Source organism: Cupressus sempervirens, chromosome 5 (assembly GCF_028749045.1).
Source record: "Cupressus sempervirens isolate cs-2001-9-10 chromosome 5, ASM2874904v1, whole genome shotgun sequence".
NCBI classification, from domain to species: domain Eukaryota; kingdom Viridiplantae; phylum Streptophyta; class Pinopsida; order Cupressales; family Cupressaceae; genus Cupressus; species Cupressus sempervirens.
Window position 1 is genome coordinate 215,509,830 of NC_143122.1, and position 24,747 is coordinate 215,534,576.

A 24,747-nucleotide genomic window follows, 5' to 3' on the forward strand; every position below is an offset into this window, starting at 1 on the left:
CTAGTCTGTTGGCAAGGTTTCTCTTGTCTTCTTCTAGCATAGCCTTATCTTCAAGGGCTCTTTTCTTTTATTCAGTCACCTCACAAAGCATCATGGCTTGTGACTCTTGTTCAAGCTTGAGTGTTCTGATTTCTTCTCCTTGGGCTCTATTCTTCTCCATTAGGTATGCTATTGTTACATCAAATTCTTTGGAATCTCCATTTGTAAATAGTTTTGAGGTGTCAACCTCCTTGTATTGTGTATCATTCTCAGCTAAGGCAATCTCTCTTCTTCTCTTTAGGGATTTTCTCAGTTCTTCTCTAGCTTCTTCCAAAGCATGTAAAGCAAGTTGTATATCAATTACCTAATTCTCTATGATCTTTCCAAGTTTGTAGACTCCCATTTCTAGATCTTTTCTCCAAACTATAAGGCTCTTCCTTGTGAGAACTTGGCTCTAATATCAATTGTTGGAATTTACAAGTGGGAAGATTTACTTCTGAAGGGGGGGGGGGGGGGGGGGGTGGTGAATCAGAAGTAACTAGCTTTAACCTTTTCAAAACCTTTTAGCTGATATCATTCATATGCATCTTATTCATCTGATAAACATAAAAGTAAAGACATGCATAAAAATAGATAACACAAGAATTCGGTAACCCAAAAACCCATCAAAATGAGAAGGTAAAATTGGGATGGGGATGACACTCACAAAGTATCATTGCAACAATATGCAACTGTTTAAAGTTACAAAACTTGACCACTTCCAACGGTCTACCCTATGAAAGGCCTATCCTATTAAAGACTTTACAACCTATTAAAAGTGACCTAGTTAAAGGATTTGCAAACACTCACTTGGAATGTTACCCTGTTAAAGGATTTAGCACCTTGTTTAAAGGCTTAGAACATGGCTATTAAACCAACCCATCATCATAGGATTTTTATTCCTAATACAATGGCTAGAGAGTATTAGAAATTCTTGACCTAATGACTTGTAATATTTAATTGCTAATTCTAGATCCTCATTCTTCTCTGTCTGTTTTGATCCTTGCTTGATCTAATATGTCTCTCTTCAAAACTCTGATACTCTGTTCTTGATCAACTAAATTTTGCAATGTTTCTCTGCTTTCTCTAATTCTTTACACCCCTCTATACTTTTCTATATTTCACCCATACACTCTTCCTCATGCATACATACAATGGGGTTTCGTCCTCCTTTTAAAGGCTTCAAAGACTTAGGGTTAGGTATGAATCTATGATCAATATTCATTCTTCATTTCCCCCTCAATTCTTTCACTTTTCCTATTGGTTGCATGCCTTCTCCATTTTTCTTATTGGTTGCATGTTGATTACATGGGTAATGCAAAAGATTCGATCTTATCTTCAAGATCCTTCTAGATTCATCTAAAGTTGGCTCAAAAATGGTTTACATCTGAGTTTGTAAAGGCACAAACTCATATGTTGATTCTATGTTACTCGGCACTTACTATTTGTTGATGCTTGGCACATATAGAAATTATATCTCACTCAACTCCTATAGTGATTCTATTTTTCTCAGCATCTATGCTCTATTTGGCACCTATAGTGACTTAGCATCACTTATCACTCAGCACTTGAACTTCATTTGGCACCTAAAGTTCACTTGGCACCTGAAGTTCACTCAGTATCTATTGAATTCTCTGGCTTGGCACACACTATAGCTCAACTTCTGTATTATACTTGGCATCAACTTAAGAATTGGTTAAGTGTGTTGACACTCAATTGTCAAAACAAATATGAGACCAATAGTAATTCCCTGATAGAGTGTGGACATAGGCAAGTTTTGCTGAACCATGAGAAAATTGTGTTATTGTGTGTTTCATCCTCGTTGATTCAATTTCATTTCTTTTGATTATATTTACACAGATGAGTGCATACCATGGTATCCATAAGGATATCTACTATGAATGAGTACAAAACACTACGCATTTCATTCTCTTCTTTCAAAGCTAAAGGACATATCTCAAATGATAACTAGAAGTGATCAACCAATAGAGTAGGAAAATATTTGGTGCTTGACATATTAAACTTGTTCAAAACTTTTAAAATATATTTTTCTTTTCTATAATCTAATTTCCTATTTTTTCCTATTTTGAATGATATCTACCAAGTATCCTCTTTGCTTCTTCAAAAAAAATCATGAAAAAATGAAGTGCCAAAAGAATTTTCAATTCATAGACAACCCCCATACTATTTTTCAAAACCAAAATATCATCAAATTAAAGTAGAAGAGTTTAAAAATCACCATTTGGAAGTCACTAGTAGTAAACAAATGGGCTTAATTCATAATGGATAAGATTTTGTCAAGCCATAAAACTATTGAGTTTTAATTACCATTGCCTTGAGGCTTGTTTGAGACCATACAAACTCCTCTTCAACTTGTAATATAAATTCTCATGTCCTTGTTTAACAAAACTTTTAGGCTTCTCTACAAATAATTCCTCCTAAATATCACCATAAAGAAATGTTGTTTTAACATCAAATTGCTCAAGTTTGAGATCCCAAGCCATTGGCATGCCCAAAACTAGTCAAAAATTTTCATTCCCTTTTTATTGAGAAAAAAATTTCACCAAAAATATGGCCATTCATATTTATTGTCCTCTATTTTTCTCTTTTAACTACTAAACTTATTTATTTCTTTGAACTTTTTAATTTGGTGGAAGATGAACCAAATCCCAAGTTTAATTTTTCTTAAGGAATCTAAGAATCCAATTCATTATTCATGACATCAATCGATTTTATGAAATGAACATTGTTAGATGTATGTAAAAAAGTTTGAGGTTCTTCTTGGTCAAGACACAAAGAAAATAATAATTCATAGTCATCACATTTTCATTCTCTAGTAGACCTTCCTACCTGAACACCCTATTCAATTTTCTAATGTGGAAAACCACCAAGTCCCTATGTATGTTCAAGATTATGACATGTAAGTAGAATTGGAACAAAACTCTGCTAGTCTACCTATGTTGAAGTCTCACCAAGACCTTGGGATTGATGAGTTTTTCATCAATACCAATGACTAAACAACTCAAACTATAAGTGGCTCAATAAGAATGGAGATTTTTCTAAGAGGCTTCTCTTGCAAGTAGGAAGGCTAGGTGTATAGATTGGGAAGACAAAGTGACTCTGGTAGCATTTGAAATGAGTGTGAGGGGTGTGGATGAAATAGAGCATCATTATCCGTAGAACCTCCATGGTTGAAATGGTGGGTAGGATGAACTAGATTTGACACATATGTTGACCAATGTGGAGAGTGTGGGTCCAATAGAGATTCCCAAGCATGTCTTAGTAAGTGAAGGCTACAATGATATAGGAGGAAAGGTTTTGGTTATTAAAGGAAATGATGCAATAGTGACAGGCTATGAAGAAACCATAGGAGGATGGGAGAATAATGGAAGTGGTATGAGAGGGATTGAGACCAATATTTAGGGATGAAAATTCATAGTGGTTCTCTTAAAATAACTAGTACTAAGCCTTGAAATTGTGCAATTATTAAACATGTCAAATTTTACAAAATCATTTGAAGAAATACTTTGAGTTTTCGAAGCTCATTTTTTTCTTATTGAAGACAACATCTCAACTATGAATCACTAAAAGATAAATTGGATACCAAAAATGAAATCCAAATTGATCTTCACCATACCCCAAAAATATGCATCTCTTGGTTCTAAATTCCAATTTTGTTCCCTACTCTTTAGAAATGTTGACATAAGCATCACATTGAAACACATGCAAGTGATTGAGTGAAATTTTTTTCTCAAGCCACCATTCTTCCAGAATATCAAACTCAAGATGAGATGAAGGAACATGGTTAATGAAATAAATTGTAGTATTACATGTGTCTTTTTCCAAAATTCTTTCCCCAAACCAGCATTGGAGAGCATACACCAAGCTCTTTTAGAAACAATCCTCTTAACAGTGTTATTTTCTTTAGGTATAAATGGAACTATTTTAATCCTTCAAATTCCAAAGAAGAAAACTTGCCACCAATTATCTATCAGTAGACATTTAATTTTCTTCCCAAGCTAATTTCAACAATAGCCTTGAAACTTTTAAATTTGAAGAACACCTTTTTAATTCTTATTTAGTATATAAATCCATACTTTACAAGCATAATAATCGATAAATCAAACAAAATAATTAGCACCAATGATAGAATTTACCTTTGTAGGACCAAAAACATTAGAATACACAAAGCTCTAATGGACAATATTTCTTCACATGACCCATCAACATGAATTTGGTTTGCTTATTTTTCCATAAAGGGAATTCTCACATAACCCTAAATTAATAGGTTTAAGACCCAAAATCTAATCTCTTTGAAACATTGCTCCAAGACCCTTCTTACCTATGAGACCAAGCCTCTTGTGCCAAATTTTAGCATAACTATTTATAATAGCCATAACCCTTCATTTGAATTTGATTATTCCTCTCATTCATGTCTCATCCCTTTCGCAAATGTCAATGATTAGATTTGATGGGCTCAAACTTCAACATTATTTTACTTGTCCACCACTTAGACTAGTCAACATATATTACATATCCCAAGGTAACATACATGTCTTTTCTCAACCATCACTATTTGGATTCATATTATCCAATGTACCACTTCCTTGACCTCTTTGTTAACTATCCATACTTTGTCATGGTATCATCTCTTATCACTTAGTAATCACTAATCATGATAGGTTTCCTTACCATTGCTTTGTAACCAATTGAAATGAATTTCTCACTAATCAATGTATGATTTTCATCAATGAAAACCAACTAATATTCATAAATCATCCAACATGAAAAATGATTAGGTAATGCCAATTGTATTTATTGTATCTTTCAATGTCAATTGGCTCAACATTTTGGTCTAGTCTATTTGGGAATAATTAAGATTAAATTGTATAATAGGAATCATTTGCTACTATAGGAGGGACGAAATCTTCCAAGAGTGAGTATGAATTTTATCTCATGAGGGAAACTAAGTGATGAAGGTGAAGGTTCCACAAAACTACTGTTAATGATAAAAATTGGACTTGCTCTCAAAAGATTTCATAGTAGTAGAAAAAGGTGTCAAAATAGGCAACTTATATCTCTATATAATTGATGTAGTTAATTAGGAGGAGCATCAAATAGTTATGGATTATTAGAAAACACTATGGCACAACAAACTTGGTACACGTGTGACAAAATATTTAAATTACTTCCTATGAGGAGATTTTTACCTGGTCTAAAAACCTTTTATTTTTTGGAAAAAGTGTACATAGCCCCTATATTATATTTTATTAATTTATATAAATTAAATTTTATTTTTTTCATATTAAAGAAACATGCTAACTGATAAGATTACACTAAAAGTACCAAAACTTTATAATGAGAGCATAACAAAACTATCACTTTCATGAAAGGGAAGGCAACTACAGTGATATTCGAAATAAATAGGAGGCAATAAGTCATAAAGTACAAAATAGGTAAAAAGGGGTGGGGGCAAGGGCGAACTTAATGAGCATAAGACTTATCATTTAAATAAGCTTCCCTTAATAAAGGAAATTCATCCAAATTAAAAGGGGTGATTATTGTATCTACACTAACGCCAAATGAACCCATATCCGCCAAACAGTCCAAAAATATGTTACCTTCATGATACATGTGAAATATATAACATTCATTAAAACTATCAAGAATGATCAAAGTTTGATGAAGGAATTAGTGTAATTTCTAATTCATAGTTTTTTTGTACTATATGCATTAATAATTAAGTTTGAATAGTCTTCCACCTCAATATTTTTAAAACCCAATTTCCAAACAAGTGTTAAACCCTTAAGAAAAGTCAAAGCTTCAGCAATGTTATTACAATGAGGAGCTAGATTAAGTCATATTATAATGCAATCAAACTATCATGATAATATTTTATTACAATACCAATTCTAGAAGTATCGGGATTGCCTCTTGATGCACCATAAAAATTATGCTTAATAAAATCCTTAGCTAGGGGGAGCCAATGCCCTTTAAATCTATCAATTGTCTTAGATTGTACTAGAGGTACAGATAAAGAGAGAAATTTTATGCCTTTCTGATTATGTAAAATATAATTATCCCATGGTGAGACAATATGGTTTCCATGAAGGTTTCTACATCTAGAATTAACAATTTTCTAGATAGATTTTTCAAACTTCATCAAAGCCACATTTATAGGAGTATGACAAAAAAAAATTCCTTCCCACCATATTTCCCAAATTACTACCACCATGACACACTTCTAGACTAAAATAAATCCCAAATAAACTTCCTCTTGTAGGCTAATTAGGCATCAAAATTTACACTTTGGATCAACCTCGGAATAGGGCTCAAGAAGGGGACCAAAAATGGTTACCAAACAAGGATGAACATTTTCCCTGATTGAGTTGGGTCATAATTTTTCTCCACTAACTATGTTCAGAAATCCCTAGGAATCCCTTCGGATCCTAAAATAGATTCTAGTTTTTACAAATCATGTGTAGATTATGAGAAAGCACAATTTCAATGTGCAAAAGAGATTTTAAGTGATAGAAGAGAATAAAAAAAGGACCTATATGGATAGATCATACCTCAATATTTGCATCATGAAACCAAAATACTAAGGAGGGTCTATTAGTTGCTACTCTAATTCCATCTAGAAGGAATAAAGAGTGATAAGTGTTAGGATTTAAAGAGATAGAAATAATAATTACATGCAAATATAACCAATATCAAAAAATAAAGCACACAAAAGATAACACAAGGTAGAAAGAAATAATGTGTTTCACCAAATCTCTAGGCTACATCCACCAAACAATGAATCCAATATTCTTATTGTTTAGTGATTACAACTTGATTATAATTGGTAATCCCTTACAAGTCAATATCGATGCAAGAACCTACAATATCTTCATACACATAATGAAATCCCTAATCCTAAGTTATTTTATATAAGATTTTTGTTTCTTACAAAATTAGAGCTAGAATAAGTCATCCAATAGAAAGTTATCAACCCCAAAAAAATCCCCATGGGGGCACTTTCCCTCAACCTCTAAGTATGATTAGGCTCCACATAACAAAAATAAGAAGAAAGGGTAGAAATGAAAATGAATGATGTCATCACATTAAATGTGTGTTAATCCATCATTAAATTAAAGTAATTTCAATTTAAGATAGTAAAAGTACTAATATTTTTACCTTTTGGAAGAGGATTAAAAAATTGAAATACAAGCTTGAGAGGTGGAATAAACAATGTTTTGGAGACATGCATGCTCGGAAGATGAATGCTCAATCTATGGTGGATAATATCACTTAGTAGATTTAGGATCTAGGGATGACTTATGATCTAAGCATAGTTGAGTCCTTGGTTGATGAGGATTTAGAAGACTGTGAACTACAAGGGGATATTTTATGGAAGAAAAAGTCTCATGATGACTTTTTTTAGGAAGGGGAAGGAAGGAAAATGTTTTTCTCATATATTTTGGTGAAGGATAAGGAGGAATATAGAGTTTGGATTATTTGGCAATAGCTAAGGAGGATATTAATTCTAGTTTTACCTCTAAGGATAAAGTATTTTCTTTAAATCTTGTCATGGAAAAAGATTACAATCATGTGACCTAAGATTTTTAACAAAAAATTCTCTTTTATTTTGTCATTGAGGAGGAGAGGGTGAATTAGTTTCTCAGTTGTGTCACTTCTCATTCCTTTTATGTTCTCATTAATGGAGAGAACCTTCTAAATTATTTAGTTCTTCATCAAGGCTCTACCATGGGGACCCTCTATATCCTTATTTATTCATTGACATCACAAATGGGCTTGGTAGATTTATCAAATCTTGGGTGAACTAGGGTCTCATTTAGGATTGGAGTTCAAATAATAATATTTCTCCTTATTCCCATATTTATTTTGTAGGTGGTGTTGGTTTAAGGGCACGTATATGATTAATGAGGCTTTGATCTTTAGGAATTCCTTAGACATCTACTTCCAAGTTTCAAGAAAGTGAATTGATGAAGAAGAATCCTCCATATTTATTTCTTTAATACTCCTTGACTTATTCATAGTAGGATTTTTGGGATACTTATATAATTGATATTGACTCTCTTCCCTTGATCTAACATGGGATTTAAATATTTGTGGGGTCTTAGTGTAATGAGTATTGGTATGAGATTTGGTAATTTGACAAATACCAAAGTTAATAATTAGACTTATAGGAGGCTATCTTTTTTCTAGGAGAATAATTTTCCTAACGACTATTACACAAGCTCTCCTCATTTATATGTTCTTTATGCATATCCCTCCTTCTTCTTTTTTTTTATTCTTTTAATATGCCGGGTAAACTTTTTAACGTGACTGGTAGCGCTGGCATGACACGCCCACCGGTACCACAGGGACGGGGGAGACTAGAACTCGTGACCAATGCATATCCCTCCTTCATCCTTTTTGAGATATTTGATTCTATTTCTTGGTATTTCCTTTGATCTTGAAGCCTTCTCTCTTTTAAAAAGAGTTTGATTGATTGGGAGTCTATTTGTATATGAAATCATGTTGGGGGCCTTGGGCTTAGGTGTATATCTCTAGTCATAAAGGCCTTGGTGGCCAAGTTGTATTGGAGGTTATGTAATAATAAAGATCAAGATATGGATAGGATAGTATTCAAAATTATCTTTTTGATGAGATAACATACATGACATTCCTCCATTTGCTTTGTTGGGAAAGGTTTCTTGATGCAAGAGTATCTTAGGTTCTTGAGAAATCTTGCATCAACTAAAAGTATTTCCTTTATTTTTCTTCAATATGTTGTTTGTGCAATGTAGGATAGCCCTTGTTGTTTGTGATAGTTTCTTTTGTGAGGTTGACTCCTTAATATTGAATTTTCATGGATCATTTCATGTGTTTACAAAACTTAATTTCATGTCACTAAACATTTGTCCTCCATCTTTCTCATGTCATTTCTATTTGGGCACATAGAGTAGTGTGTGGTTATTTTCTTCAATGAAGTTCCTATGACTACATGATGTACCCTAGCTTTGGGGATTTCTTGTTGGATTGCATGTGGACCTATGTCTATTCTCATAGAAGTTTGTTTACTTTTTTGTAAGGTTGTTGATTTCCTTTTTCAAAAAAGTAGCTATATTTTTCTAATAACTGTATTTATCAGTTGACCTATTTATATTGACGGCTATATGTTTTACTTCTAGAATTTAAGTTCGGTAGCTAGAAAGGGATGTTAGAGTAATTAGTTGTTTTCACTTATTAATTAAATATCTTTGATTTAATTAATTAAGTTATCTATTACTCTAGTTTTCTTAAGCTATCTCATAGGTGCATATAATTAATATTTTATTAATTATAATGTGCAATCCTAGATTTTTTAGGCTTTAGGTTACCCTTTCCGGGTTTCAATCTCCTTTATAAGGATTGATCTCTTTGTAATTCATTGAATCCTTTGAATAATATTTTTCTTCGTTTGAATAAAAAATTTCTATTTTTAGATCAAACCCTTGCCTCTTCTTGGCTTTTTCTTCTCTATGATAGGTTTTCTGCATGCAGGTTTTCTTGGGCTTTGTGGATTTGAATGGCATATTTGCTCAAATACTACAAGAGAGAAATTAGGATAGAAGATATTTTGAAATATAAAAGCATGATCATCTAAGCTCCCTCATTGTAATTCTTTTGTAAATGGAAGCAACTAGGTAGGCCTTGCGCTTGGCATGGTATTTAAAGATTGACTAAGTAGATATGCATTAGAATCAATAAAATAATTTGTTCCTCCATACTAGTGTTGTACTTCCATGTGTAACTATATCAGGGTGTTTGGAGAGTGCTTTTGTAGAACCATTTTCCATCCTCCTCCCTTGCAACAATATTTTATATTTGGGGCACTCCTTAAAAGGGAGCTTAACTTATTAACTATGGCCTCCTTAATCTGTAATGGAGGCTCTAATGATATTTTTTATAGAATGCTTGGGATGGACAGCCTCCCATTCTTTCTATCTTCCACATCTTTAATTCCTATGCCATATTTTTATTAATGCAAGGTGGATTAAGGTGGAGCATTTTAGACTTGTTAGATGCATTGGTCAGGAGGAGGTAACTTACTACTAGGATACTCATGAGTGAACCCCCTAGGTGGTTTGAATGAGGGTCATGTTTTATTAGTTAAATTCTTGAAGGGTAGCTTTTGTATCTCCCTTAGAGATAGAGACACTTTGGCCTAGAGTCCTATCCCAAATGGAAATTTTACTATTGCTCAAAGTTATGGTATGCTTAGTAGGAAACTATATGGGATGAGTGACATCCTATGGTGGAAGAAGGTATGGAATAATTTTTCTTGGTCCAAATGTAATTTTCTCTTATTATTGGTTTCTTAGACAAAATGCCTAACTTTGGATAATATTTGTAAGAAAGGTATCTAGTGGCCTTGTATTTTATGTCTTTGCTTTCATACTAATGAATACAATTTATATTTTTCTTTCTTTACTCCTTTTCTAGAGAGATCTTGCATAGGTTTTGGGAGGCTTGGTCATATGGTTGTATTTATCTTTCCTCCCTAGTTGAATTTTGGGAAAGCTTGAATAGGCCTATAGTGAAGATATCCTTCCTTCTGCTAGCCTAGGCCATTGATCTTATTTATTATTATATGAATCATTAGTTTGAAAGAAATCATAGAATTGTTTGGGACTCCAAATTAGAGTTTTTAGTTGCGAAAGAAGATAGTTCTATTGGAAATATAAGTGGAGTAACTGAGAGGGAGGGCTGAATCAGTTACCATTAAAATAAATCTTAAATCCCTTAGATGTCAGCACAAAACATAAACACTACTGAAAATATTATTTCTTACCAGTAAACACACAAGAACTCAATTAATACTCATAATATGTTGTAACTCAGTAACCACTGAAATAACAATTTTAACTCAGTAAATTATTAACATGCAAATATTAAGAAATTTCCTATGATTAACCTTAATTAACTTAGTTGCATACACATGAATTAAATAGCATGAACACAAGTGACCTCAAGATTTTACATGGAAACCCAATTTGGGAAAAACTACCAATTGCAACTAGTTACTAATTTTCACTCTTATGAAATGAGCCTTATAATGAGTCAACCCTATTAAGGTTATAAAACACATTGTTAAGTGTGACCTTGTTAAAGGATTTAATCACCATGTTAGGAGTGGCCTTCTTAGAGGTCTTTAGACACTTCAATGTAGAAATCAAGGTATTTTTTAGTGGCTAATATTCATAACTTGGCTAATTTTAGAATTTTTTGGCTAGTAATTTGAATAATAATTTAAGATTTGGTACAACCTAAATCACCATAGTTTTATAAAATTTAGTTCTAGAATATTTAAAACTGCTCAATAATTTATTTTATTAAAAAATTAAACTCAAATATTTGCCACAATATTTGTTACATGATTAGATTTGAGTCACCTAAATATAATATATTAGTGGAGAAATTAAATTGAACTGACCACTAATTATTATAATTATTAGTTACTTTAGGGATAAATCACCAATACTTAGTCTTCACTATTGATATAAAGTATATGTAATGATCCTCATAATATTCCACAAGGTAAAAAAAAGTTCAATTTTGATTTGTAATATACCATGGTGATTAATAAACTTCCTATTATTATTGAGATTTGTCAATATTTTATATTAAAAAATTATGGTTTGAAAATAATCGCCAATATTAATCATATTTAGAATAAAAAATTGAAAGATTTGCCAATAGAAATAAATAATTTTTTTCAAAATAATGAAAGATTCGCCAATATTTTATATCTTTTTTGGAGGAAACTTTCTTAAAGTTTACCTTGTTAGAAATGTCACCTTGTTAGAGGATTTACAAATAGTTTTTAAGCCAACTCTATTAAGAGATTTAGATCACTACTACAATGGTTAGAGAGTAACAATGAGATGACTTGATTTCTAATGCAACTAAATTGTTGATTATATTCCTCAATTCTAGCTTGAATACTTGATCCTTCCTAATCGAATGTATCTTTGCAGCTCCTCAAGGATATTTTGGTTATCATTCTAATTTGCTTCCTCTAAGCATCTTCTATTCTTCCATACACTTTCACACCTTTAATCCTCAACTTGACCTTATACTTATATCATATCTATTGTCAAGTTATCTTGAATATAACTTAGAATATTTAATATTCATCTCCTCAGTTGGCTAGAACCAACAAACAAAACCATTAAACTCAATATGCCAAAACAAGAAAATCCTTTCTTAGTCGACCCTATTTGGTAGACACTAACTCAAAAACAATTTTCCTATGTTAACCAAGAGAACTCGGTTAAAATACATCTTCACAAAGTTGTTTTTGTAACCAAATGAGCTTAGTTATCACTGGTTCAATCTAGCTTTCTTTTGTCACCTAAGTGAGCTCAATTAACACTTAACTTCTACAAACTTATATTTAATGCCCCAGTGAACTCGGTAGACACTGCCTTCTAAACTTAGCAAACACTAGAATGCTCAACAGACACAAGAAACTCTCTTCATCACCTAAGTGAGCTTGGCATACATTGACTGGTAATGATATGACATTTTGTGTAACATCAAAGACAATACACAATTAACCAATTGTTTTCAACAATTTCTTCTAGGATCTTGGTAACTATTTATACTAAGTGTGACACCTCTAAAAATATTGAGCGATAATATTATTGTCATAAATTTGAGATTGGAAGGTAGTAGAGGGAGTTGCAATTCTAGAAATTGATTGCATCATGTTAAGAAAAGGGTTTGTTGAAATGGGAGATGGATGCCTCCTCTAGTTGGGGTCCTCAATATTAATACAAATATTTTTTACCAATAGTAGGATAAAAAGAACTATTATATTTTTGTGATCAAATTTTGGATAGTAAATTCGACTGATCTCCAAATAGATTATTTGACTTGTTTAATGTATAGACTTGGTTATCAAAGTGTGTGCAAAAATATTATCCCACACATAATTCCTACATGAGCCAAATCTTGTCATCAAACAACTTGGGGTGATGAGGTATCTTTAGCAATGCTAGCTAATGTTCAATATATCTTCCACTATACATGTGGTAAATGTTTATTTAAGTCATCTTAAATAGAAAAAATGGTATTGTGCCTTGCTTACACATATTAAGTTTGAGCATGGCATTATGACATTTAGTGAATCTTTTGAAGTGTCAAAAATGTATTATGACTTAATTATATACACTAAAGAACTACAATATTTTTTTCAAACTTATATTATTAATATTTTATACAGTAATTTTCCATTAAAAATTAAGTATAGTTAAGCAATTGAATCTTTAAAACATAGATTAGATATCATACATATTTTAAGATATTAGAATTATCAAAAGAATAAAAACTATTATTTTTGAACTAATATATTAATTATCTATAAAATTAATATATTTTTTCTATTGTACAAAAATTATTTAAAATATTTGAAAATTTAAAAATATTATATATTTTAACTTAAAAAACCATTTTCATTAATTTAAGTTAAATATACACTATTCACTAAAATAAAATAGAGATATAGAATCATCCTTCATAAATCAGAGATAGTGCCTACATGGAAGCATAATAAAATAGAGATATAGAATCACCCTTCATAAATCAGAGATAGTGCCTACGTGGAAGCATTACAAAATTTGATATTTGCAATCTAAGAATTTTCAAACTTCAAATTATTTCGCTCTCTAGAATAAATTTCAATCGGGAGTCCATGAACAATGTGAGGAAAGGGGAAATATGATATCCGATCGCGTATTAGTGTATTCCACCTGCAATGACATAGATAGTATTAAATGTCTCTTAGAAAAAAACAACTTTCAATAAATACAAATTCCAGAATGCTTTGTAAGTTACATTTAGATTTAAGGTTCAAATTAAAATATAAAAATTAATTTATATATACATTTATAGTAAAAATTAAACATGGTGAATTCATAAATGTCATTTCCAATCACATTGTTTAATTTGATTGGTGCTATTATTTATGTTCAAATATTTAATCATTTGATTATACTTATACTATGTCTATATAACTTCAATTTCTCTTTCTAAACTATTTTTCACAAGAATGTTTTATAAATTGCTGATTATTTTATAAGTAAATCTTTAAAAAAATATGTCTGATAAATAGTACAATCAAGTAACATCTAAAGAATATTTGATTACTTAATCTATTAAAAAAGAAATTCCAAATAGTGTAATTCATTTAAGTGTTATTGTTTTAATTATTCAAGTTTAGATAATTTTCTAATTACAAAAGGTATAACAACACATTAGATAAATATATTTATGAAATATAAATTGTAGAAATAATGTAAGTCTAGTATAGAGAAATAAGTTATATTGTTTATAATATAGTATCTTGATTTTGATTTATATACAAAATACATTTAAAATCGCTAGTAGCTAAGATAGAAATAAAGAGATAAGATAGTTAAGTTTAAGAGAAGATTTAAAACACTTGGAAATTGAAAGTAAATAATTAAAACTATGGAAATACATATCATTAATAGGAAATATGATGATTATTTAGATTTTCATATTTCTAATAGTAAAATCTATAGAGATTGTGATATTTAGAATAAAAAATGAGTTTGATTTGCAATATCACACTTTGACTACTTTTAAATATCTCCTACTTATCAATCTAGAGAGATGCTATCTACCATTATATATGTGGCTTATTGTACTTCATGAATTTAAAGATAATAGTTTTATAAAATATAAAAGACATAATTGAGAAGAAATCAATTTAGAGATATTTATCTCTTAACTATTTTTTCATGAAAAAATTAAGTTTGTTTCCAATGGTGGGTTGTCAAAAAATAATATATATAGTGCGACACACATTCCTAATTGAACAAAAAAGATGGATATTCGTAGATAAACTAATAGTTTAAATGTGCATATGTTATTTAATATGTACCATCATTAAAAGAAATATAATTTAAGAAAAAATGTTCATATTAAAATATTATCTAAAATAAGATTTGATCAATATAATCTGTATATTTGTGTCATTCTATAATTTTTTATATGCTATATTAGAAAATAAACAAATACTTAATTTTAATTGATTGAAAGTTAAATTGATCACAGAATAGTTTTCCAATGATAAATACCAATAAAATCTAATCCAAACTTTAAAAACCAAAAACCACAACAATTTAATCAGAATGAAAATTATCTACATAACTCACCTAAATTTAGTAACGAAATGATGTAAGAAAAGCGCCAATTCAAGCCTTGCTAGATTATGCCCCGGGCAGAGTCTAGGACCTCCTCCAAATGGCATAAACATTGGACTATTTGTGACCCCCTGCAGTGTTTGCAACAGAACTGTTAATTGTGAAGTTAACCCTAATTTTCATTTTTTTTTTTCAAAAAAATCTAAAAACTTTTTTTTACATAATCGCATGATTCCCAACGCCATGGATTGAACTTGGAAGCATCGGCATAGTTTTTCTCGTCCGTGTGAACTCCAGACAAAAAGAGTAGGAATGTCAATCCCTTTGGAAATTGATAACCTATATTAAAAATAAATAAAAAATTAGATTCGATACAACTGGATTATTGAATATGATTCAAATCAATAGAAAAGATAAATAAATGAACTCAAACTTCAATTTAAAAAACCATTGTCATAACATGTAGAAATATTAATTGTCTTACCTTCTATTTCTATGTCTTTGGTACTTTCTCTGAGCAAGTACTGCCCAACGTTTCCTAGACGAAGAGTCTCATTAATAACCTGAGAACATGTTTTCAGTCTTTTAATACATTTTCTAGTCTAAGAACAATATCTTTGGGAAATGGAAAAAAAATTAATAAATTACACGAACATGTTGAGTGAATTTCATTGATTTATAGTCGTCCCAGCTTAGTTTTTTATTGCCATTTGATTTCAATATTTGATCATGTTCATCCTGCAAGAACAAATTCGATAATCATTTCTATTATAAAAGACTAATTCAATAATACTTCCACCACAAAAATTCAAATTGATTGTTACTTCCAATGCAAAAGACAAACATATTAGTTAAATTCTCACAAAAGAGGAAACAAACAGTGAATTGGACTACGAATACATCAATGACAGAAACCAAATAACGATTTTATATGTATATTTAATAGTTCTCATAATAATAAATGACATTGTAGATTTATGTTTTTATATGACTAACTTTTCACTAAAATAGAAATCTATTTGTGCTTCTGATTATTCGAGTGCTCTATATTTAGATGAAATAGATATTTGTGATTCTGTTTGTTGAACCGCTTTATATTTAAATATGAATAGTCCAAAGACATGCTAATATTTAATATATGATCATTTTTTTTGGTTGTCAATTGTTCAAATTTGAAAAAAGACATCTTAACTACTTTATGTTTAAAAAAAAAACTTAACTAGTATGATCAAAGAGTAGTCACAGATTGTATTTGAAATATATTTCTTTTTAATTTGCTAACACATTATACAAATAGTTGTACATTATTCTTGTTTAAAAATTATAAATTTGTTCATTATGATCATTTTTATTTTTTTCAAAAATCCCTCATAAATATAACATAATGTTATGAGGAGTACTCACTTGGAGTTGTTTCACTGCTTGAGGACACTCTGTAAGAAACATGATGCTCATTGCCATAGAACGCGAGACAGTTTCATGGCCTGCAAAGAGCAGAAATAGAAGGGTTTCTGCCACGAATTCATCAGAAAGAGGAGGTTCCTCCTTTAGAAACTTTGACAAAAGATCATTGTGAACAACTTCAGGATGTTTCCTCCTCTCTCCCATAATCTCATATATCTTGTTTAATAGATATTTCCTTGCCTGTTAAAGTGTAAACAATAATGATTAAAACCCAAAAATTAAAAGCTAATGACTTCAATTTAATTTCATCATTGTTGATGTACAAGAGTTTAGATTTTTCTAACCTTAAGTCCTTTGTAAAATGTTGTGCCAGGAATTCTAAGGGGAAGACACACAATTGCTGCTGAAAAGATGTGAAACTTCTTGGCCATCTCCTCTGTTTCTTTAGAAGGAGATAAATCCAGCAATTGCTTTGCCATGAGATTCAAAATAATCTATACCCACAAATTCAATCAATACAAATCAAAACCATATAATTGTCATTTGATACCGTATCATTGAACAATGAAAAGTAATTTTTTTTAATGAAAACAAGATAATTAGTCAGTATTGATCTACAATGACAATGGTATTGATAAGGACAAATCCTATTTTAAAATGAAAAGAAAGGTTAGGTTGTCTAAGAAAATAATTGATACTGATCTAAGGTCACATGATACCTACTTCATAGAAAACTACACCCAACAAATTTAACCTAAAGCATGTGAATCAATAGCTTTTGTATTCATGCTGATCTGTGATAACATTATTATTATTGATAGAAACAAAAACTATTTTAAATTGAAATGAACCGAAAGATTCTCAACAGAAAATATTAGGGCCTATCTACTATCATAGAAAACTAAGCCAAAAAAATTAATGGTATCTATGTGATTCAAAAGTGTATCTCATCTATACTTGCCTGATGGCACTCATCTTGTAGTTTGACCTTCTTTCCATTCCATTCAGACATTGTATTTTTTAATAGATCTTCAATATCATCCATGAAATGGGAGCACAGTTTTTCGTGGCTGAGTAAATTAACAGTTACTCCATAGATTTTCTTGTGAAGATCTCCATGTAGAGAAAGCAAACCATATTTCCCAGTTATCTCTATGAAATGCTGGGTATTGAAATTTTTGAACAGCTTTCCTTCATTTTGCAGCACAAATTTGTTGAATTTTGCATTCACAGATACAATAACCTGCCTTCCCAATAAGTTCGACGAGAAGATGTTGCCATATCTGAAAACAATAACAACAAATCTTTGTAAATGACCAGGCTAAAATAAATTCTTCGAGAATTAGGTTTTAACAGTCTAGAACAGTGATTACAATTAGAAATATAGATGTTTGGAATTCTGAAATCAATTATTGGAGTTCAATAGTATTTGATGTGGGAAGAAAATTTTAGACTTTGAGTTAAGGATTGAGGGATATTCATTCACTATTCATCCTACCAAAATCATATGAGACACATCCTCAAGAATTGTTCTCGAATGAATTCTGTAGGATCATTCAACTTTGCTAATATTAAGAGATATAGAAAACTATTTCAACAAAATCTTGTAAGATCAAATCCTGACAGTCTGACAGAAGACTATACTTATAAATCCAGAGGAAAGGGTTAGTCACTTGTCATGAATCTGGAGGGGAGCGATGCTGACCATTTTGTCAGCAATCTTCCCCTTAATGTTGTTCGAGGAGATTCAAACCTATAATCAAGCTTTGATACCACTTGTCACAAGTGTAGTTGTTGTTGCACTAAAAGATCGACCTATCAATGACTACCGTACTTAAAGAATCCAGAAAAACACAATTAATCCTTTGTCACTAATCTCAAAAGAAATATGCTGCTAACCAGTTTGCCAACATTATATTCACTATATAATGTTAGGACTCTTATGTATATAGAGTCTTTGATTTCTAATACTCCATCTTACCGAGCTTCTCGCTGATCGATAAAAGATCTTGGAAAACCAGATGATATAGAAGAGAGAAAGAACTGGATATTCTCTCCAAGGAGAGGCCATCCCGTTGATCCGGGAGGCAGTGTGAGTTTTTCAACACAAGAACTTTTGGATCTTCTATGAAAGTATAACACAAGCATTGCCAAAGAAAAAATGCCCATCAACAAAGAAACTGCAAAATCTTCCATGAAGGCCATCCTTTGCGCCTGTTAATGTTTGAGCAAATGAAAAGTGCACAAAATATTTCAGGCTAATAACCCTCAATTAGTAATTTGTCTTCCTCCACTAATAGATTTTATAGGCTTACAAAGAATCATTAAAATTATGCAATTATGTTATTAAGATGCCAGTTTTTGTCTTGTCAAGATGCTGTTGTGATTATATTACTAAGATGCTGTTTTCCTTGTTTGTCTTCTTCCTCCGGGACAATTTAAACTTTTGTGGATTCACAATGAAGTACAAAGACAATCCTTAAAAATTTGGAGAAAGACTAAGAGAATTCTCAGTTGAATGGAGTAGGAAAATGCCCGCTACAACTTAATGGATACAAGTTTCTTATTTCTAGACTTCATTTTGCTCTATCGATTCCAGGCCGCCTCAAAACCGAAAATGGATGTCTTTTTTCTTAACGCTTGTCGTCTTTACAGCAACTATTATATGCCATTTAGACGACAATGGTGTTAGCTTTTTGTTTGATCTGTCCTTATATTATGTTCTAATTGTATGTTTCAACTTTTAGTATGTTTTTTTTTTCTTGCATGTAGTGTTCAACTTTAGTATTTTTTTTTCTTGGATGTAGTGTTCAACTTTTAGTATTTTTTTGTATGCCTTGCATGTAGTGTTCAGTTTATTGGCTATTATAATTATTCAATTTTATGTTGTCTTCAGTTAGGTAGGTGCAAATGATGAATAAAGATTAAAGAGATGGTTCAATTAGGTAGGTGCAAATGATGAATAAAGATTAAAGAGATGGTTCAAAGATTGTATCATTTTATTATATATTGTATTTTGTGTGTGTAAAAATATAAGTAATTTTCTAAAGTCTTGGTATATTGTTAATGTAAATAAATAATATTGTAAAGAGATTGTTTATGTTATTTTCTTTAATATATATTTTATTCATTTTTTGAATTCTATATTTTTCATTAGTTTGTCTTATTTCTTTGTTTATTCTTATGTCTATGTTTCTAGACATTTTCTTATGTTCTTATCCACTTCTCTTAGCCTTGATTATATTTGCATTTATTCATCTTTGTCGCTTTGTAATGCACTTTATTAAGAATTAGATAACAAGTCAAAACTCTACTATGTTGCATTTTGTGGTATTTTTATGACATTTGAAAAAGCTTTACTTTCCTTCAATTCCTCAAAAGAAGACATACTTTGTGACCATCTAGACAAAAGGATGGAATGGAACTCCATACTAGATTAAAGTCTTTTTATTATCATGTAGTGCAATACATGTACATAGAAAAAGGGCATTCTCCCTCCATTCAGTTAGGACATGTTTGTTTGCGAGAATTGAACTAGAAGAGAAATCAACAAATTCCTAGAATTTCTAATTCTCAGTTTGGGTGCACCAAATTGGAATTAGGAATTACAATTTGTATTTCCATTTTGGACCCAACATGAGAATTTGATACTCCACCAAAATAGATGGAATTATAATTGGCAACTCCAATTCTCATTTCCCTTTTTAATAATTGATCCAAAAAAATTTGCCCATGGGTTTTTTACCTTTTTCCTTATAATGGACAGAATTGTGGATGGGTTTCCCTTTCCCTCTCCTATGAGAAAAGTGATTGTGCAGTGCATCGGATTGGATTTTTTCAGTTAGCTTATCATTTCATCAAATGAGTTTTTGCTTTATTTGCACACACACCTAGCTTCGGTTCAAAAACAAGGTCATGAGATTCACTGAAACTCCAATGTTGTAGACATCCTAAAGAAAGCCCATTTTTCTTGACATGCCAAATCCAGCTTAAAGTTATCGTAGACCATTCAAGGACATGAGTAAGTTTAAATAGATGTCAAATTTCACACTTATTAGATTCCCTACTTTGATCCATTTGTTTCATTTGACTTGGGTAGGTGTGATCATGTACATTGGTATGGGAAAGGGATGAAGTAATTTCCATTTGAGAAGGGAGAGATTAGATTTTTGGATCTTTGCCTTATGTTGGCTATTTTTGCAACAAGGCTAGAGGAGATTAGCAAAAAGAAGTTGAAAAAAATATCAGTCTGAACCTTTTGTTGAAATTACTCCAAGCACAAGAAATGTTGTTTGAGCACACACTCAGTTTTCAATCAGCATCTCAGTAGGAGGAAATCCCATATCTCTCATGACTGCTCAATTGCAACTAGATCAAAAAATCAATTTTCAATTTCAACTCAAAATCTAATTTTAGATTTGTGAATCAAACAGGTCTAGAATAAAAAATTCTAGAATAAGAAGTCCACAATAACAAACTCTAGAAAAACAAATCCAAAATAACAAATTCCAACAACCAAATGGGCCCTTATAGAATGCCCATTATCATCCTTTAGATGTAAAAAAAATTAGGACATAAGGGATCAAAGAGTAAAGTGATTTATATCTAGAGATGAATTTGGTGTCTTTTTTTTAGGCCCTTGTTTTAAATGGACCAAATTAGTGATGGTGGTCTTAGGACTAATTATAGCTTTAAGATGTTTAAGAATTTGACTCTAAACTATTCGAATGAAAAGATTCAGTTATTAAGAAAATAAAAGACTAATCCAATGTGGTAACCTTAAGAGGCTATGAAAAGAGTTTTGATAGTAAATGCTCTTGATTCAAGAAGTCTCTATAGAATGTAGTGAAATAAGATACTTGCATATATTGATATCCCCTTAAATTATACTTATCAAATTTGTGCAAGTGAATCTTTGGGTTATAGGTGTTTCAAAGATGTTCAAATCTAGAGGATTTTGGTGTTAGTATGGTTGCAAGGTGTTATGGTAAAATGAATTGGTTAAATTGACTAGTTGTAATAGCATATGAACCATTCTCAAGAATAGGTTATTCAAGGTAGGATCTAGTGGATGTAATGTCCCCGTTTTGGAGGAGTTAATTATTTATAAAGTTATCAATAAAAAATAATATTACAAGGTAACTTTATATTTAATTATGTGATATATCTTATAAATTCATTAAATAAAATAATGTTCTAGAGGTTGCTAGAAGGAGCAAAGAAATAGTTTTAAAAAGAGGCTGACCTATCAAGGAAAAAAGAATAAATAGGCATTGAGGGCTCATTGCCTATCATTAGTATTTATTATTGATTTTTGCTGATGTGAGTTGTGGAGCCTAGGGTTTCTGCAAGTAGTCGCAACTGGCCATTGAGAACAAAAACTCTTAATTGGTACGCAATTTTGAGGGTGTGAAAGATCACCTAAATTATTGCAGTTGTGGGAAGGATATTTCAGTCCTTTCACTTGTGCTTAATTGTTGGTTTGGAGTTTCAAGTGGAGTTGCACTTTCACCATATCATCTTCAGCAGTCAGTCTCTAGTATCTGATCAATCCAGGTTCTTCATTTTAGTTTGTAGTTGTAACAAGTTCTCAATTGTATACAGCTAGTTAGGGTTTGTCTATAATGTGCCATTTCATAATGTTTTGGTGCTGAAAATTTCCATATCATTTGTAAAAACATTTGGTTTTCATTGAATGAATACATTGGCACTATTATTTCCTTATTTCAGCAATATACTTTAGCAATGTATTAAATTTAGGGTTTTATTTAGTGGCCTATTGGAAAGGGTCATTATAGTGGTATTAGAGCAGGTTTCCTGCCAGCTTGATATGGTTTATCCAGCTAATTTACACAAGGAACCAACATAACTAAGAATATGGCTGAGAGACGTTCTCGAAGCCCAGCCAGAAGTGTGTGAGATGATGAGACTTTATAGCATCAAGAGAGGCTTCTACAATCAATAAAGGCAAGTACACATGCAATGATGGTTATGATGCAACATTTGATTGGGGAAAATAGGAGAAATAATCATGGTACTAATCAGGATGACAAGAGCATAGAAGGATCACAACATAGGACACGGTCTAGAATAGCTGACAGACCCCACACATCCTACATTCAGGGAAGAAACTCTAGCATGCACACCTAATGCTATGGTAACACATATTGTAGATGAACTTCAACAAGCAAGGAATGAGTGGGATTCATTACCAAAATATGTACAGGATGGGTGGACATTTGACAGGTACCTGAACTATAGAGCTACCAAGCAAAAGTAGGCAGATAAACATAATGAGTTGCAATAGGTCACCAACAAGTTGGTATTACCCACATTTGATGGCAGTGGAAAAATGACTGCTCATGCTTGGATTCATAAGGTGGATGTATATGAGCAATGTTAGTATGCTAATAGAAACCAAATTTAAATAAAGCTTCTACAAACTAAACAAAATTCATAAACTTCAAGATAGACTAAGATGAGCTCTCAATTGAGAATATGAGCCATTAATGGACTCTCTCAATAAGAAGCTCTCTTGTTGAGTGGCTTTGTCTAAATAGATAGGATGTATGCTCAGCTTATGCTTCAAAAATGGCTTCAAATGGAATTGGAATTTGGGTGTGAGTGTATGGTTTTGATGTAAAATGGCTTCTTAAAATGGCATTATGACTTTACTTCATGGATTGTGTTAAAATGGCTTGGGAGAGGATTCCTTAAATAGGCAAAGGGCTTGAGGGATCAAGGGCTAGGATGCAAGGATGGGAAAAAGCTTATGGAAGGCTCAGATTGCATGAGAGGAGAGCACATGGATTGTGCTTCCTTATAGCCAATCAGAGAGTGACATATGTCACAGGGTGAGAGGATGGAGGAAAGAGAAAGGATGAGTCAACAAAGGAGGCTCAAGGGATAAAATCTTCATAAAGACCCTCATAATGGCTTGTAAGAGCAATAAAAGGGCTTGGAAGAGTCATTTATGGCCTAGTGGGCTTCATAAAGTTTTATGGTTGAGATATTTTGAGGGAGATGAGAGGAATTTCGACTTGGGCTTGATTAGGAAGGTTTTAAGCTTGCTTAGGATTGTGCAAATGATTAGAGGATGGATTAGGATGGTTTAGGATTAGCTTAGGGATAGGCAAGTGGATGGCATTTAATGAGGGTGGGTGAAGGAGGAGATATTTGTTAACTTTGGCTTGGGTTAGTAAGTCTTAACCCATGTTTAGAGAATGTGACAAGGTTAGGAGGGGATTAGGATTAGGTTTAAAGACATCTTCTAGAAGAGTCTAGACTTTGGATGAGGATAAAGACTTTCTAGAATAGTCTAGAACTTCCTAGGATGAGGATGAAGACTTTCTAGAAGAGTCTAGAACTTCTTAGGATGAGGATAAATAAGGTTTTTAAGAAATAAATAAAGTTTTATTTATTTCAAGGGTTTGGGTTGAGGAGATATTTATTAAAACATTTTTAATAAATATGAGAATTAATATTTAATCTTAATTAAATATTTTGAGTTGGGATTAGGGGTAGGAAATGATGGGATTAGCCTTTAATCAAAATTAAAGAAGGATTAGAAGATTTTGGAAGAGGTTAGTGGCCTTAAGGAAATTGGCCAAGTTTTGGGCAAAAAATAATTTTTTTATTTATTTTGGGTTTTTTTGTCAATTTATTAATTAAATAATTAATAAATAAGGAAATAATATTTAAATAAGATTTAAACATTTTTGGGAGGGATTCTTTAATTAAATATTTTTAATTAAGATAAAGGGATTTAATGGCATAAAAATTAATTAATTAATTAATAAATGATGATGTCATCAAAATTTTTTCAGAAAATAAAAATACTTTATTTTCTAAAGGTTTTTAGGTGTCTACAGTGGATACTTTCCTATCTCTAAAGACTATGATAGAATTTGAAGCGCTCAAGTATGCCACTTTACACTTAGATGGGGCAACACATGATTGGTGGACACATGGCATGATCATATTGCAACATAACCAGATAACCAATTATCAGGAATTCATGGATAGATTGATAGAAAGGTTTGATAAAAAAATATCTTGAAGTTTATTTCCGGGAGTTAGCCCAATTGAGACAGTGAGGAAGCTTAGAAAAATTTATCAATGA

General features: G+C 31.4%; 1 protein-coding gene across 1 annotated transcript; it reads right to left on the reverse strand.

The window, feature by feature from the left end:
* Positions 1–13,537: 13,537 nt before the first annotated feature.
* LOC149555194 (cytochrome P450 720B2-like) lies at positions 13,538–18,887 on the reverse strand. Its single transcript, XM_089833601.1, has 9 exons — positions 18,607–18,887; positions 17,587–17,908; positions 16,970–17,119; positions 16,626–16,865; positions 15,876–15,959; positions 15,706–15,784; positions 15,442–15,560; positions 15,234–15,352; positions 13,538–13,802 (listed from the first exon to the last, which is right to left on the reverse strand). The coding sequence occupies exons 1-9, from the start codon at positions 18,828–18,830 to the stop codon at positions 13,685–13,687; spliced, it is 1,455 nt and encodes a 484-aa protein (XP_089689727.1). The 5' UTR covers positions 18,831–18,887; the 3' UTR covers positions 13,538–13,684.
* Between the last annotated feature and the right edge of the window lie 5,860 nt (positions 18,888–24,747).

Excerpts from the sequence above, each read along its gene's own strand:
- LOC149555194 (XM_089833601.1), bottom strand. The coding sequence starts at position 18,830 with ATGGCCTTCATGGAAGATTTTGCAGTTTCTTTGTTGATGGGCATTTTT. Across the intron at positions 17,120-17,586 it reads TACAAGATGAGTGCCATCAG|ATTATTTTGAATCTCATGGC; the intron begins GCAAGTATAGAT and ends TTGTGGGTATAG. Across the intron at positions 15,353-15,441 it reads GTTGGGAATCATGCGATTAT|GGGGTCACAAATAGTCCAAT; the intron begins GTAAAAAAAAGT and ends CAAACACTGCAG.